Below are 14,364 nucleotides of genomic sequence, written 5' to 3'. Positions count from 1 at the left end.
AGTTTGGCCCACCTGCTATAGTTGTCCAGACTGATTTTTGATAGTATTCCGGGCTGCCCCAGATTCGCATTTCCGTCCGGTTTCGTCTTATATGTCTGGAGGTATATACGGCGTACAACTATACATATACGCGGTACATCCATCGTGTTATCTGCCGCTGCGGGTTTTCGGGTTCAGATCGTCCCGCGAAATTGGGATATCACCAGGGATGCTTCCCTCATGCAAAGCGAACCACGTAGCTGATTGCCTGCACGACCAGAGAGCAACCCGCCAGCGTGCAGCCAGCAGCCAACAAAATGACGGAAAACCAGTGAGCGAGGGAAAATCTGGCTGATGCACCTTGATCGTTGGTTCTTTTTTTTTTTTTTTTTTTTTTACCCGTTCTTTTCTCATTGTTCTCAAGACTCAACTGCTCAGGCAGCGACTTCGCTGTCCCCAGCTCAATGATTCGCAGTCGGGAGTTGGAACTCAGCGACTCGCTGTCTTTTCTTTTTCTTTCCCTGCTTTTTATTTTCTAGCTCCTAGCTAACGGCTCTGTTCGTTTGGGTCACAAAGCACTCGGTACCCGGTTTGTGTCTTGGGCCTTGAAGGCTCATGATCACTTGAAACCCGATGCACATGACGGAGTTGTTACGGAGTAGTTAGCGGAGCCAAGTCTGGGTGAATACGTCAGACTTAGCATTCCCTGTTATTTATATCCGTAACTACGGAGGTCTCCTCCACAAGTGTTTAAGGGCGCTTTCTTACTAGCTGTTTTGTATACAGCTTCCTTACACACCTATTTATTTGACTAGTAAGCTGGAAGCCTGTGGGAAGTTTTTCCGCTTAACTCGTACCCCTATTTTCGAAAATACTTTAATTATGACTCGCCCCCTAAGAGATATTAGTTAATGCTAACCTAAGACAACTGTATTGGCATTACAGTTTTCAAAATACAGAGGTCCTTAACGACTTATGATGGAGACCTCCGTACACAGTTAACTTACTCACGGATGTTTGAACTTGTCACTGTAAGAGATTTTCTGTTGTGTTGGGGAGAAATTGGCCTTGCGAGATCCACGATAGAAACGCCTGGGCAATCAATAACTAATGGAGATGTATTATTTATTGTGATAGATATAAACGCCATCTTGTCCACATTCAAATTGTCTGAACGCCTATCGTAAACACGTAAAACAGAGATTTCTTACATAGCCTATTAAAGACGCGAGTGCTTGCCGGCGATGACTCCATCCTGCAGGCTGTAGCGAAAAACCAAGAACTGGGTGCAGACGCCATCCGGGAGGCAAGCGGCATACATAGCAAAGTCCGTTACTCCGGAAAAAGTGGCGAAGGCGCGGATGCACGAAGCATCAGGGTATAAGAGTATTGCAGCAATCGGGCGAGGGGGTTTAATATGTATTAAAACGGTAGTTTCGTGCAAAAGAGTCGTCAAAAGAGGGCTAAGTATGTCGGACAGGGGGTGGTTGCAGTATTTGTCGCCCTCTCTAAGGGCCGCTTCTATAGATCTGACCCCCCCCCGCTCTGAACTGTATACTATCTCTTCTCTGCAGAACCAATAAGGCTCGATTTAATGCCTGCTCGTTATAATTACGGCCATCCACAAATTCGCGCCGCAGGGTGGCCAGGCTTGTAGTCCATCCAATAGGCAATCGTCTCTTGAGTTCGTCTTCGATCTTGCTTACCTCTGCCGATAGTTCCTTGCTTGCCTGGCCGTCTCCATGTACAGCGGCGTCCATGGTCGAGGCCAGGAACAATCGTACGGCTTCGTCGACGTGCTCCTCCGTCGCTACTGGAGAAAGTGACAATTTGGCTAGGGATTCGGTGATACGTATCACAGCCTCAAGTTGACGGACTGTGATTGGTATAGACGACCTCGCATTAGCGTCAAGCTCGGCTTGATGCACCCTTTTACGGATGGAGACGAAGTGTGACGAGAGTTTCTCCGAGGCTTCTGGAGAGAGCCTTGGAGCGCAACGGCTGTCGTTTATGATCATGGTTAGTCACTGAGTCGATCATGAAGTGCGCTGTGAAACCCCAGCATGCATCAGAGGGTGGGATGAGAAGGGGGAAGGAGTTACACTTACGATTTACAGTAACTGATGTACCTCTTCATCTTTTCAATTGGTATTTCTGCCTCGGCTTGCTCCTCAATCCCCCGCCCTCCCTGGTGGATGCTAATAATATGTTTGGCCATGGTCTGGTCTCGCCCTCTCTCGTGTGCGTCACGCACAATGAAAATCATATCAAATCGAGAGAGGATGGTAGTCTGGAAGTCAATGTTCTCCCCAGCTGTCTTCATGTCGTCATATCGCCCAAACACGGGGTTGGCTGCAGCCAGGACTGACGTCCTAGCGTTCAAGATGGTCGTGATTCCTGCTTTGGCAATGGATATCGTCTGCTGCTCCATCGCTTCGTGTATCGCAACTCTATCTTCGTCTCTCATCTTGTCGAACTCATCAATGCAAACAACACCTCCATCAGCGAGCACCATCGCACCGCCTTCTAGATAAAACTCGCGAGTAGTGGCATCACGCTGTACCGATGCAGTAAGACCAGCGGCTGAGGATCCTTTGCCGGATGTGTAAATGGCAATTGGCGACACTCTCTCGACGAACTTCAACAGCTGTGATTTGGCCGTACCTGGGTCACCAAGAAGGAGAACATTGATATCACCACGTAGCTTCATACCATCGGGGAGTATCTTTTTTGAACCGCCCATGAGTAGACATGCGATCGCCTTTTTGATATCTCGATTCCCATAAATTGACGGTGCGATACAATCGGTGAATACTTCATATAAATCAGGCCGTCTGCTCATTTCCAGAAACTCTTGCTCTTCCTCTTCAGTAAATACACCGGCCCCCTTGGCAGTCTGATCAACGTCACTCGTGATACCGACTGCTCGAAGATACGGATTTCGTATAGCTGGTGCTGAATCGTTGGATTTCTTGCCCCCTTTCGCTTGGTAAATCGAGAAAACACCCATGATCGTACATCGTGTACCAGGAACCACTCGATTGGCAAGGTATCTATCTGCGGAAATCAAAATATGTCGTGGTAATTCTCCCACCGGAACCTGATCTGGGGCTTCTTGGAGTTTGATAATTTGTTGGTCCACGAACTGGCACTTCTCGTGTACGATGTAGTAGGGGTCAATCGGACATTTGTCTTCGTTCGGTTGCCTCATTCGTTTGCATGTACGTGGCAAACTCAAGCCTGAGAATCCACCTTCCACTATAATATTATCGGACTCCTGGCAATGCCGGCATTGAATGTGGACAACCGTGGCTTTGGATGAAATGGTCGATGCGCCAATAACTATTCCAGGTATGCGGACCAGGCTTGACACGTTTGAGGCATTGAGATCTCGGATCGAAATTAGAGATACGCTCGAATGGAGAAGGAGTTGGTGCTCTGGTAGCTCGATATCCCTCTGGGAGGGATAGACAATCTTTTGTGTGCATTGTTTTAGGGCAGCTTCAAACTAGAGAAACGAGCCTTGTAAGCGTAAATCCAACAGTGCTAAAACAAAGCCAAAGTAAACATACTAAGGGAATGGTGTCTTGTGGATTCGTCGTGAGCCTATGAGCCAGCTCTTCGTTATATGCGATCAAGTGTGCGACATCGACATCGCAAAGATATCTGTTAACGAGAACATTTTGTCTGATTTGATCTCTTTTTCGGAATATAGGAATTAGTATAATTTTCCTTAGACTAGCGAACTAGAAAGCCTTACCGGTAGACGAAAGTATTATCGATCTGGAAGGCAAGGATAAATTCTCGTAGTTGAGCCTGTATATGGCTTCTGGTTTCATCTGTTCCATCTGCTTTCGGCTGAAACACGCTCAGGGCATAAGGTGTTCTTCGATCCATTATCACGGCAATGTTATCGGAATCGTCAATTCAATAAAAATCTGCCAAAGTGCGTTTGATGCTGTGAGTGTGGTGATGCGGAAGATCTTTTCAAGCTGGTAGAGTTGCTGCTCGGCGGGATGTGTGAAATGAAAGCGCAAAAAAGACTTCGCTGGGACGCGTCGCGCTTCTTCAACCGCGTAAAGTGGTTTTCTCCCAACTCCACGCGCGGCTTGGCGGCGGCTAAACTAGTTAACTAATAAAATATATGGTAATATAACTAGTTAAAACGCAAGTAGTTAAGGGGAATACTCAGGAGAGGCCATAAAACTTGTAGCCCCCGTCTTTTAATTAATAAATTCTGCCGGCCTAGTTACACCTCCTACTTTGACCGAGACTACCTTATAATTTTTATAGCAATGTAAGTGCGAATATAGGTTTTAGGTCTTAGGGAGTTAAGTCGGCATTCTTCTCACAATCGATAAAAAATTCTCTCTTTCTTTTCTACCTGAAGTGTATCTTCTTTCTCGGCCTGAGATTAAATCTACATGCAAGAGATTCCGTTGATAACATATTAGTACGAAGTATAACCATAGTCTACACATTGGAAGGGTACTTTCAATAACCGACTTTATAAAGAATGGTCACTTGAAATATTGTCTCATAGTCTTCCTAACTAACTCGGATAGGGTATGACCATTGACATCATGATACGTAGCGCTACCTTAAGATCGATTCGGAGGGCTGAAACCCAAGTAACGCTATCATTTTAACGACAGAAGCTTTAGCGTCATAATACATCTGTAGTATGCACTCGATGGAATGGTACATCGTTCTATAAGAATTAAACCATCATGGCAACAACATATAGTTCGCCAATTAAAATCAATTTTTAATATATTAAATGATCAGGATCGCCAATCCTTCAGGATTTTCAAGAAAGAAGTTGTCAAAGTTTGGTGAACTACATTGCAGTCCATGTGAAGGTGATCCAATACATTTAGGAACAGCCCCGACATGTGATAATGAGCGGAGGGATACTCTTGTCCTTGAATCGGCTTTTCGAACTGCCACACTGGTTCCCTCATAAACCCATACGCTAATGGCACATACTTTCCCTTAGGATCGGTATATCAAATCTTTCATAGCATATTCTAAGAAGAGCACGACTATGATGTGACGGGTTCGCTTTGTTAAAACAATTCTCACTTTCACGTTTACAACAAGATTTTAACAAACTCGCATTGACAATTTTTCATACCACAGCATTTTTAGGTTCATCATTATTGACGTCCGTATTAGATATCCAAAGTTAACAAGTATATATGTTGTAGGACGAATAAATACCCTCGCATATCACATGCAAACGCAAACCGTATCATTGACAAGGCTTCCCAATCTAATTTCTCGCATTCAGTAGTGATCTTCAACGATATCTCCAAGTTCAGCTGGGTAGGGACTATATGAGTCATACTTCGTTCGGGCAAGTTTCCTCATCGAAAGTTCATTCTGTGGTGAAAGAAAACCGGCAGGAGGATGGTAAAGGCTGCCGTCATAGGCAAAAAAAAAAAAATGAGCAAAATTATTCTATGTCTCACGGTTTTTACCGATGCCTCTCGGCACGTAAAAAATGTAGCATGAGATAAGATAAAAAGTGAATATGAAAGTGAAAGTCATTGCTATGCCTACGGCAGCGTTCCAAGGGTCAGTTACTCAAAACTAATGGTATACCTAAGAGGCTATCTAAGTTTCGGGTCGGGCCGCGGATAGCACGAATAGCCTGCCGTTCCGAGAGCTATTACGTAGATCCATTCTTCTCTTGGGACAGTAGTTACATTGGTGCCTCCCACGATAAAGAACTAACACTAAGAACAAGAGACAAATAGTATACACCACATACCACTTACAGATAGAAAGCTAGTTCTTTGGAAAATAACTCTGAATCCATTCATCACGTTCAAGCTCTCTCGCGGAACTACGGTTCTCTTTCTGCCACAGCAAAATTTTTCGTACCATACGTAAAAAGGCCAGTTTTTCCTGCCCCTCGAAAGTAGTTTCTCTTTCTTCGAGCTGAACACGTTCAGGCAGAGGTATTCCAGCACATAATTCACCTAGAATGCGAGTTGGCTATGGCTGTCTAAATGTGGAGCACGACTGAGAAAGAACGTACTTTTGGCGGAAAAGAATGTATTCCTTAGGTTCCCTTGCGCAAGCAGTGAATGCGGCGGAGGTCCAAGGAGCCTGATCATCTCAGCAAGGTGAGCTCGGCCCCGATAGGTTTGGAATTCTGGGTCGTGACCAGTAAATAACGATTCGCCTTCAAAAATATCCCAGATCTATATGGTGAGATTCAGCTAGTAGACTATTATAGATAGATCTGTTGACTTACCATGCATCCCGCGTTCCATATATCCACGCTATAGGTCCATGGAGCTTCTAATATCACCTCTGGGGCCTGGTAGATATTGGGTTGAATATCTTCGGAGTGTTCAACGTCACCAGGGATGGCCGAACCAAAGTCACAGAGGACTGGTGGCCCCAGTGCTTCGGGCATTCCTAGCTCTCTGGATACGTAAATTGTCCTTCCATCTAGCTCTTTCCGTGGAGATGGAGTAGTGAGTTCCTCTTGTTCAAATTCTCTGAAAATCGTATCATCACCAGTACTAAACATGATATTATCGGCCTTGATATCTAATTCATGCTAAAATGAGCGGTATAGCCCGAGAAAAGTTTCAGATGAACGGAGACTTACCAGTATGTATGATACGACATTCAGTGTGCAGATAATCCAATGCCGAAAATAATCGCTGTAGCACACATGCTAAAAGCGGTGGAGGTAGCCTTCGTACAGGATTGCGGTGGAGGAATGTCAACAAATTTTCCCATAATGGGGGATGCACCAAACATTTGTGCTTTTCTTCGGAGCCATTGATATCAAACGAGTCAATAAGTGATCGAACAGCGTTACGGCCGGGATGAGATCGCGAGGCTTTCTCCATTCGCTTGTACATCCGGAGCTCGTCATCTAATTGCTGGCCCATTGAGGTAGATGTTATGAAGATTTTAAGGCTAACATAACGGCGGCAACTGAAGTTATAGTATATTAGCTGGCTAATTCGATGCTGCAGTTTTCACAAATACTAATGACCTACAGCATATCCCGAGCGAGCCAAACGGTTGACGTTGCTCCATAGCCTAACTTTCCAATGACTTAATATCTCTTTTCAAAAGTTTCCCCTATTCGAGTTGGATAGTATCTAGAAGCAACGTAGTCTGGAATGGTCTCTTCTTCGATTTTTTGGCTTGCAGGTATCCGCGTAAAGTTTGAATTTGTGAATTCAAGAGGCTTCGATGACAACCCAAAGCGTGACAACCGTCGGAGAAATGAGGGTACCATGAGATGACGTGGGAAAGAGGTAACTTCTAGTTTAAAGGAGTACAAAGGTATTGGAGGTAGATGATAAATCCATAAATTTATACTCCGTATCTGTTGGCCATTAAAATAGTCGAGGTCATTTTGTTCAAGCGCCAGAACTACACGTCCTGAAGGCGCCGGAACCTTAATTTTGGAAATTTGTGGGGCGAAAGTTAACTAACTTAACGCACCTTTCCTCTTCCGTAGAGGAGCCCAGGTACCTCCTATCATTGGTGGAATCTTACCTTAGGTAAGCTAATGGAGTTTCACGTGATACGTGGATAAATATATTTCCAGAAATATAAGATCTCGCCAAAAGGGGATTAGATGCCAAGAATGTGCATCCCCAGACCGCGGTCTAAGCTCCCATCCAGCCCAAAAGAAAACGCCTGACGGAATGACAATTACAACAATACAATACTCTCTATAAACGTATACCTCGCCCTTCTCCTTTGACGCTCCTCTCTTACTGGCTGCTTCAAACGAATATTTTAGGCCTGCTCTCCTCGAATGCGCCAAATTTCCGTTCGTCGACTTCGAGGACCTGCCGTCATGATAACTAGGCCCTAATTGCTGCCACTGAACTACCGGAGCCTCACATGGTCCCCAGGTCCGACATGACCTCGCCGGACTCCAGGAAGTCGGTGGACAGCTTGCCTTTATCATCCCCGAAATCCGCTGCATCTCAGAAAACTCCCTTCCAGCAAGCAGATAGCAATAGCAAATCCGTATCACGGCATCGGCTCGGATCTCGCAGAAGCTCCAATGCCAGCTCTATTACGAGTTTGGGATCGACTTTCCACCCGCCATTACTGCAACAGCAGCATCAGCAGCATGGGTCAATAGCAGAGGCTGGTCAAAATGGTAGGATTTATTGTATCCGCTATCCTGCTCAGCTACGTTACGCCTATGTTAACGATTATCTTCACCGACAGCAATCTCAACCCTCCTACAACCTCCAATTGTCCGCACTGGCCTTCTTCCTCATACGTCTGCTCCACCCAGTGGTTATAAACCACCTTCAGCTCGCGATATACCTCCGGTCACCTTAACGAATATTCCGCATGTTGATTCTGCGTCCTTCCAACCCTATCTGCTTCAAGTTGGCTCGTTATATGATGCATTGCAGCACGCGAAGGAGAATGGAGACCAGGATCCAAGTATCATTAGGAGGAATACCCCTTCTTTAGCCTCGCCAGAACTTGACCAAATACTCAGCAAGGCGCTTGACGGGCGTCAGTCAGGGTCACTTTCATCATCTGAGCCTTCTACACAGCGTTCTCGACCATCATCCAGCCACAGATCAGCGCTTTCACCTACACCACTGTCTACTATACCAAATGTGTATTTTGACGAAAACTTTCAACTTGAAAACCCGAGGACGTTTGATATAGTGTCGGAGCGATCAGAGGTTATTAGTTCCCCAAAGGGCCCCGCACGGCCTGGTTCCGATGACTTGGCCTCTGAGAGACGTCCCAGCAGAAAAGCGCTCGCTACAAACGCAATCTTACAGGAGAAACTCTCTTGGTATTTGGATACCGTGGAAATTCACCTCCTTTCATCCATATCGACTGCTTCAAAGTCCTTCTTCTCGGCATTAGGTTCTCTGAGGAATCTCCACACCGAAGCTGCAACCTCCGTAAATAATATCAAAGTGCTACGTGCAGACTTGGCAAAATTGGATGCCGATATGGCTCAGGGAGGATTGAAGGTGGTTAAGCTTCAACGTCGACGTGAAAATGTGAGGAAGCTAGCAGATGCTGTTTGCCAGTTACAGGAAGTCATATCCTCAGTGTCTAAATGCGAGAAACTCATTGATAGCGGTGACCTTGAAGACGCCACTGACGAGCTAGACGATTCTGAGAGGCTGCTTGTTGGCGAGCGGCCGGTAAAGCCCCGACAATATATTACGGACACGGACAGGATCATAGATCTCCGAGGAGTCGATGCACTTGAGCGAGCGTCAGATGATTTCGCCCAGCTCCGATCCCACATAGGAGCTGGATATGAGAGCAGGTTCTTGAACATTTTATTAGAGGACCTTCGCCGGCATGTTGAAAACTCCTCGCCAGAGGCGACATTACTTCGACTTGGCATAGCTTTCCAGAGATCTCGTCGTGGCCAGCGGAACACTGTTTCCAGTACGCCAGCATACTTAACTGTTGATAGTGAGATGCGGTCAAAGCTTCAGAGAGAGCTCTCCGGCTTGGGTCGGGCTCGCTATACAATGACTGGTGCCACGTCTTTCAAAAATGCCGTCCTCCGAGAAATGAAAAACATAATTCGCCGGAATCTCCCTAGTTCAACGGACGAGGACAATGAATCCATCATGTCTGCTTCAACACATGGGGGACGACAGTTAAATCAACAGGAGAAATCATCTATTCTTGCGCGTAACCTCCGTTCTTTGGGTGCAGATGATGCATTTGCAATGCTCACTACTATATACACTGGGATTAGCGAGGCCCTTAGAAGGCTGAGTGTCCAAGTGAAAGTCTTGCTTGATATCACAAGCAATCTAGGGAACCCGTCAGCCTCGGTGAAATCCCCAACTCGGAGTCAAAGCTCTCAGAGTTTGGACACCATGGCCAATGTTCCATCATCAAACACCCTAGCTAGGGATGAAATTCTCCAAGTTTTAGATATGTCAAGTTTACTTGGCCAAGCCGTGGATATTGTCCAGTCCCAAATTGTGAAGGTATTAAAGGTTCGAGGTGGGCAGATTGAGTTCTTCACCCTCGAACAATTTCTACAATACTTCACTCTGAATAGGCTCTTTGCTGAAGAATGCGAAGCTATATCGGGCAGAAGTGGCACTGCCCTTAAAACTGTGGTCGATACTCAGATAAAGAACTACATTTCTAGTTTCGGAGACGCCTGGAAACACCGTATCGTTCAAGCTATGGATCTGGATAAATGGGATGCCAAAGATTTCGGCGAACGTGAACACACATTCCTATCCCGTGTGCTGGATGCAAGTACACACGATGCAGAGGTGTGGAGCGCATCTTCCAGGATTTGGGACACAGGTGAAAACGACTTTGAACAAGCGGCAGAAAGCAAAGAAGCCCCCGTTAACGACCCAGGAGCTAATAAAGAGCGTGTCAGAAGCGCAACTATTGATGAGCAGAAATTTATTCTCCCGGAGTCTGCCTTTTTGATATTACAAGCTACTGAAGAGTTCCAACACTTCATGGCCGGTATACCAAATGTGGTCCCTGACATTGCTCCTATTCTACTTGAGTGTCTCAAGCTATTTAATTCGAGAACCTCGCAGTTGATCCTTGGCGCTGGGGCAACAAAAAGTGCAGGCTTGAAGAATATCACTACCAAACACCTAGCCCTTGCGTCTCAATCTCTGAGCTTCATAACTGCCCTTATTCCCTATATCAGGGAATTCATTCGCCGGCATTGCCCATCCACTCCCGTCATGGGTGAATTTGACAAAGTCAAAAGGCTTTATCAAGAGCATCAATCCGGGATCCATGAGAAACTTGTGGATATCATGAGTTCCCGTGCCTCTGTTCATGTTACCTCTATGAAAAAGACGGACTGGGAAGCAGAATCGAACACAGATACTACCAGCTCTTACATGGAAGTTTTAGCGAAAGAAACCGGAACTTTACATCGAGTTTTGTCGAAACATTTGCCAGACTCGACTGTTACGATGATCATGGGCCCTGTTTTCGCGAGTTATAAAGATCAATGGACAGATGCCTTCCAACAGGCACCGCTAAAGTCCGAAAGAGCTAGGCAAAGGTATGATCAATTGATAACATTCAATTACCGCATGACTTGCATCCGCTAACCAATTATACAGAATGCTATCCGACGTCCAGTTCCTTCGATCTAAACTGGAGAAGCTTGATGGTGGAAATGAGCTTGCTAACCACCTTACTTCAATCATTGAAGCAAAACACGTTGCTGCCAGTTCATCATCTCCGACCCCTAGCTCTGGGCCCCCTGCTGTTTCTAGCCGAGATGCATCAATCTCACCGAGTACCCGCGAGGGAAACGATTCACATGACTCCTAGAATAAATATGCCACGTTACTACCATTACTACCTTTCTTGTGAATTATTCCTTCTACTGGCTTGGCTCTCTTTTTCCTAACCGAGCAACGGATTTAGATGACATATATAACTGGAGGAGTTCAATGCTTATACACTGCTTCCCTCGTCTTTTATCATTACCGGTGCAGCTGGTCACTTTATGGATCGTTTCTATATCTTTGTGGTGCCATCTTTTCACTTACTCCAGTTTCATATTTCATAGTTGATATTCCAGCACCGTGATCATGTATAATATCGAATGTTCAACGTTTATTTCGTCCTTGCTGTTAGACGTTTTGCCATTGTTTACTCACCGAATTGGACTTCCCCTTCCTTGAAACCTTGAACTACGACAAAGCAGGAACTATCGGGAAACGAGATCCATGTCATTTATTTATCGTGCATCGCGAGAACATGTAGGGAGTCTTCTACATGGTCAGACCAACCACTCGGCACTCGTTTTATCTTAGTCTTGCATCACTTTCGCTCATGCTACTCCCACCCCGGCCAACGTTCGTTACTTACTATTTGTTTGATATATCCGATACCCACAGATAACGGCAGAGAAACTCGCCGTGCATCTAGAAGAGCCGGAGTTCGACGTAAATTACATGATAGCCTCCCTAGGCTTCCGCAAAGAACTCCCCAAGCGCCCCGTCAACCAGGATACAATTCGCTCGGCTCTCCTTGCTTTTCAGTCTATCCTTGAGCACCGCATCAGCCCTTCTACACGAAACATCATAAAGAAGTCCTCGGGTCATGCCCGCCGATGGCTGAAGGATTCCGGTGATACCCCGCCAGGGGACATCCTGTCGAAGTTCATAACACAGATGATTGACACCTACTTCACTCTCTGCCATCCGGAAATACACATGATTGAGAAGATATCGCGCATTGCACGGAAAGCCGCACAACTTGCGGACGACTATCCCGACTTCTCCCCGCTTTATTCTATGTTGTTTGAATACACGGATGTGATGGTGCCTATCTCCAAAGTCCTGAAGTGCAAGAAATGCTTTGGCCCAAATGCATACAACATTTCCCTACCAGTAGTCGACAACGACGCATTTTGGATCAAAGTCAAGCAGTGTCTCTTGCTCAATGAAAAAAACCGGAATCAGCTTCCCTTGAACTACATCCCAATGGACCGTCATAGGCTACACGACAGGGCATCTCATATGCCACCCGGTGAAAGTTCGCGTATCAAGTCATGGCTTGCCCGAGTATGCAGCATTGTAGGCTGGGACGTTAAGGATATAGAGTGGCAGATAATCAACTACGCTGATTTTCATGAGTCTCCTTGCGGTCCCAGAATGTTCTTCCGCACTGGCAGATGGTGCCATCTTGCAAAGCACACCCTGCAAATACGTGAGCAGATTGACGATCTTAAACATACCTCTGGACGTGATTCGGACTTTTCATCGGAGGTTGGGCCTTACGCGAGTAGGGTTGTTGACTTGGTAGAGAAGAAGTGGTTCCGCGCTCTGAGTGTTACGGGGAGCTACGAGTTTAGCGATGTTGCATTGTCGTCCATAGAGAGGACTAGACAGGGAGAGTATAACTACACCCCATCTGTCTGTAGGGATTTTCGACAAAAGCAGTTGTTTGATCCTGCCGAATTGATTGTTACCGAGCCTCTCATGGTCTCCCGTCCCTTCAGATATGGGCGCCAGCAACGAGGCTCTCGAAGAGCTAGAAAGAGACGAGCCAGATGAGGACGCTATTACTCTCATTAAGTGGTATTCAGGAGCGTGCTGGTCAGAGGGGAATAAGTCGTTTCAGTGATTTTATTATTTTTATTCATTTTTTTCCCCCCTCTCAGTCTGTTGCTTTACTATTTTTGCCTAAGGAGGAGACTATCATCAAGATTGAACTCAGGTATACTGCTGTCAGAGCGCACATACTGACTGACCCATTTCCAAACAACATTAAATTCTCAAATCTAGTAATATCGTGGATTCCAGTAATAATCAAGTGACAGGACATAAAATTATGGAATATGTAACAAGATAGCCTATGAACCTCGCCCTTCAGAGGCCTCATAGGCATGACGAAGATCACTCATGCTAGACTTCCGCTTCAGGTCACTCTCAGCGCTCTTTCCGATGGATTTTTCTCAGACAAGGAGACAGACAGCTCACTCTCGTCGGTGGCAGGAACCCGTTTCATCCATGTGAATATTCTTTCAACGAAACGTTTCTTCTCGCCGATACCTGGCCGGGGGACATCCTGGTTTATATCTTCAGGGCCCATTTCGTCAGACGAAGCAGAGGACGAATCCTCATCTTCTTCGGAGTCATCATCATCTTCTTCCAAGGAGATATCCAGACTGATTGTACCGTCTGTAATGCCGTTTTCAAGCTCATTCGGGAAGAGCATGTCGTATGCTTCAATCAGCTGCGGCATTAGGCTGCCATCATCGAGGTTACAGACGATCTCGTCGCTGGTTACCGACAAGTAGGAGCAGATGGAATGTTTGTGAAAACTATCTTCGCTTTCAAAGTCTATCGATATAGCATCGGAGTCAGAGTCCAGGTAAGATGCATTATCGTAGTTGTCTAGTTCTTCAGGAGGGGGGTGGCTGTTCAACAAACTAGCAGGCGGGTCGCTTTTATCACTTGTCTCCGGTGGCTCTGGTCGTATCAATCTTGGTCCATCCCTGTGGCCTTTAACACATCTGGCAAGGAGTTTTTCGGGATTTTTATAACGTTTGGCAAAGATCGATAAGGGATAAACCATGCTGGGAATGACAATTACTGAGCCTTCCGATTTAGCGGATATCAGGGAAGGAGAGCATGAGGCCTCTGTCGTAGGTGTGTCTTCAGGTTGTGACATTTCTGCGGTCGATGTAATATGCTTCCTCTGACATGCGCAGGTAAAGAGGTGGAATAACTTTGGTGTGCAATGTAGACCACAGTTCCTATCTCGATGCTATGCACTGCAATATCAGCATTTATATCCTTCACTGGTGGTAGTAGTAGGGCTGTGGTGGGAATGAATAATTCCTGACCAGGAGATCTTTGGAAATGTGCCGTATATAAA

At 45.9% G+C, this 14,364-nt stretch overlaps 6 protein-coding genes across 6 annotated transcripts in view; 2 read left to right on the top strand and 4 right to left on the bottom strand.

The window, feature by feature from the left end:
- Window positions 1–982: 982 nt before the first annotated feature.
- Window positions 983–1,997, bottom strand: TERG_12121 (uncharacterized protein; the record flags this gene model as incomplete). The annotated part of the gene is made up of 2 exons (XM_047751128.1): window positions 983–1,086; window positions 1,538–1,997. The coding sequence occupies 2 exons, from the start codon at window positions 1,995–1,997 to the stop codon at window positions 983–985; spliced, it is 564 nt and encodes a 187-aa protein (XP_047606217.1).
- An 86-nt stretch (window positions 1,998–2,083) lies between these two features.
- Window positions 2,084–3,190, bottom strand: TERG_12120 (DNA replication licensing factor mcm5; the record flags this gene model as incomplete). Its single annotated transcript, XM_047751127.1, has 1 exon — window positions 2,084–3,190. One exon carries the CDS (start codon window positions 3,188–3,190, stop codon window positions 2,084–2,086), a length of 1,107 nt encoding a protein of 368 aa, XP_047606216.1.
- Window positions 3,191–5,772: 2,582 nt separating this feature from the next.
- TERG_04247 (CMGC/SRPK protein kinase) lies at window positions 5,773–6,896 on the bottom strand (the record flags this gene model as incomplete). The annotated part of the gene is made up of 4 exons (XM_003235145.2): window positions 5,773–5,966; window positions 6,026–6,191; window positions 6,245–6,546; window positions 6,608–6,896. The coding sequence occupies 4 exons, from the start codon at window positions 6,894–6,896 to the stop codon at window positions 5,773–5,775; spliced, it is 951 nt and encodes a 316-aa protein (XP_003235193.2).
- A 973-nt stretch (window positions 6,897–7,869) lies between these two features.
- Window positions 7,870–11,304, top strand: TERG_04246 (uncharacterized protein; the record flags this gene model as incomplete). The annotated part of the gene is made up of 3 exons (XM_003235144.2): window positions 7,870–8,134; window positions 8,206–11,029; window positions 11,091–11,304. 3 exons carry the CDS (start codon window positions 7,870–7,872, stop codon window positions 11,302–11,304), a joined length of 3,303 nt encoding a protein of 1,100 aa, XP_003235192.2.
- A 629-nt stretch (window positions 11,305–11,933) lies between these two features.
- Window positions 11,934–13,037, top strand: TERG_04245 (uncharacterized protein; the record flags this gene model as incomplete). Its single annotated transcript, XM_003235143.1, has 1 exon — window positions 11,934–13,037. The coding sequence occupies one exon, from the start codon at window positions 11,934–11,936 to the stop codon at window positions 13,035–13,037; it is 1,104 nt and encodes a 367-aa protein (XP_003235191.1).
- A 1,065-nt stretch (window positions 13,038–14,102) lies between these two features.
- TERG_04244 (uncharacterized protein) overlaps window positions 14,103–14,364 on the bottom strand; it is a gene marked incomplete at both ends in the record, with an annotated part of 411 nt that continues 149 nt past the window's right edge. Inside the window, one exon of the mRNA XM_047748224.1 lies at window positions 14,103–14,364. Coding sequence (XP_047604201.1) covers window positions 14,103–14,364 — 262 coding nt within the window.

This window comes from Trichophyton rubrum (assembly GCF_000151425.1).
Source record: "Trichophyton rubrum CBS 118892 genomic scaffold supercont2.4, whole genome shotgun sequence".
NCBI lineage: Eukaryota > Fungi > Ascomycota > Eurotiomycetes > Onygenales > Arthrodermataceae > Trichophyton > Trichophyton rubrum.
The sequence above is the reverse complement of the archived record's forward strand: the minus strand, read 5'-3'. Positions and strand labels throughout refer to the sequence as shown.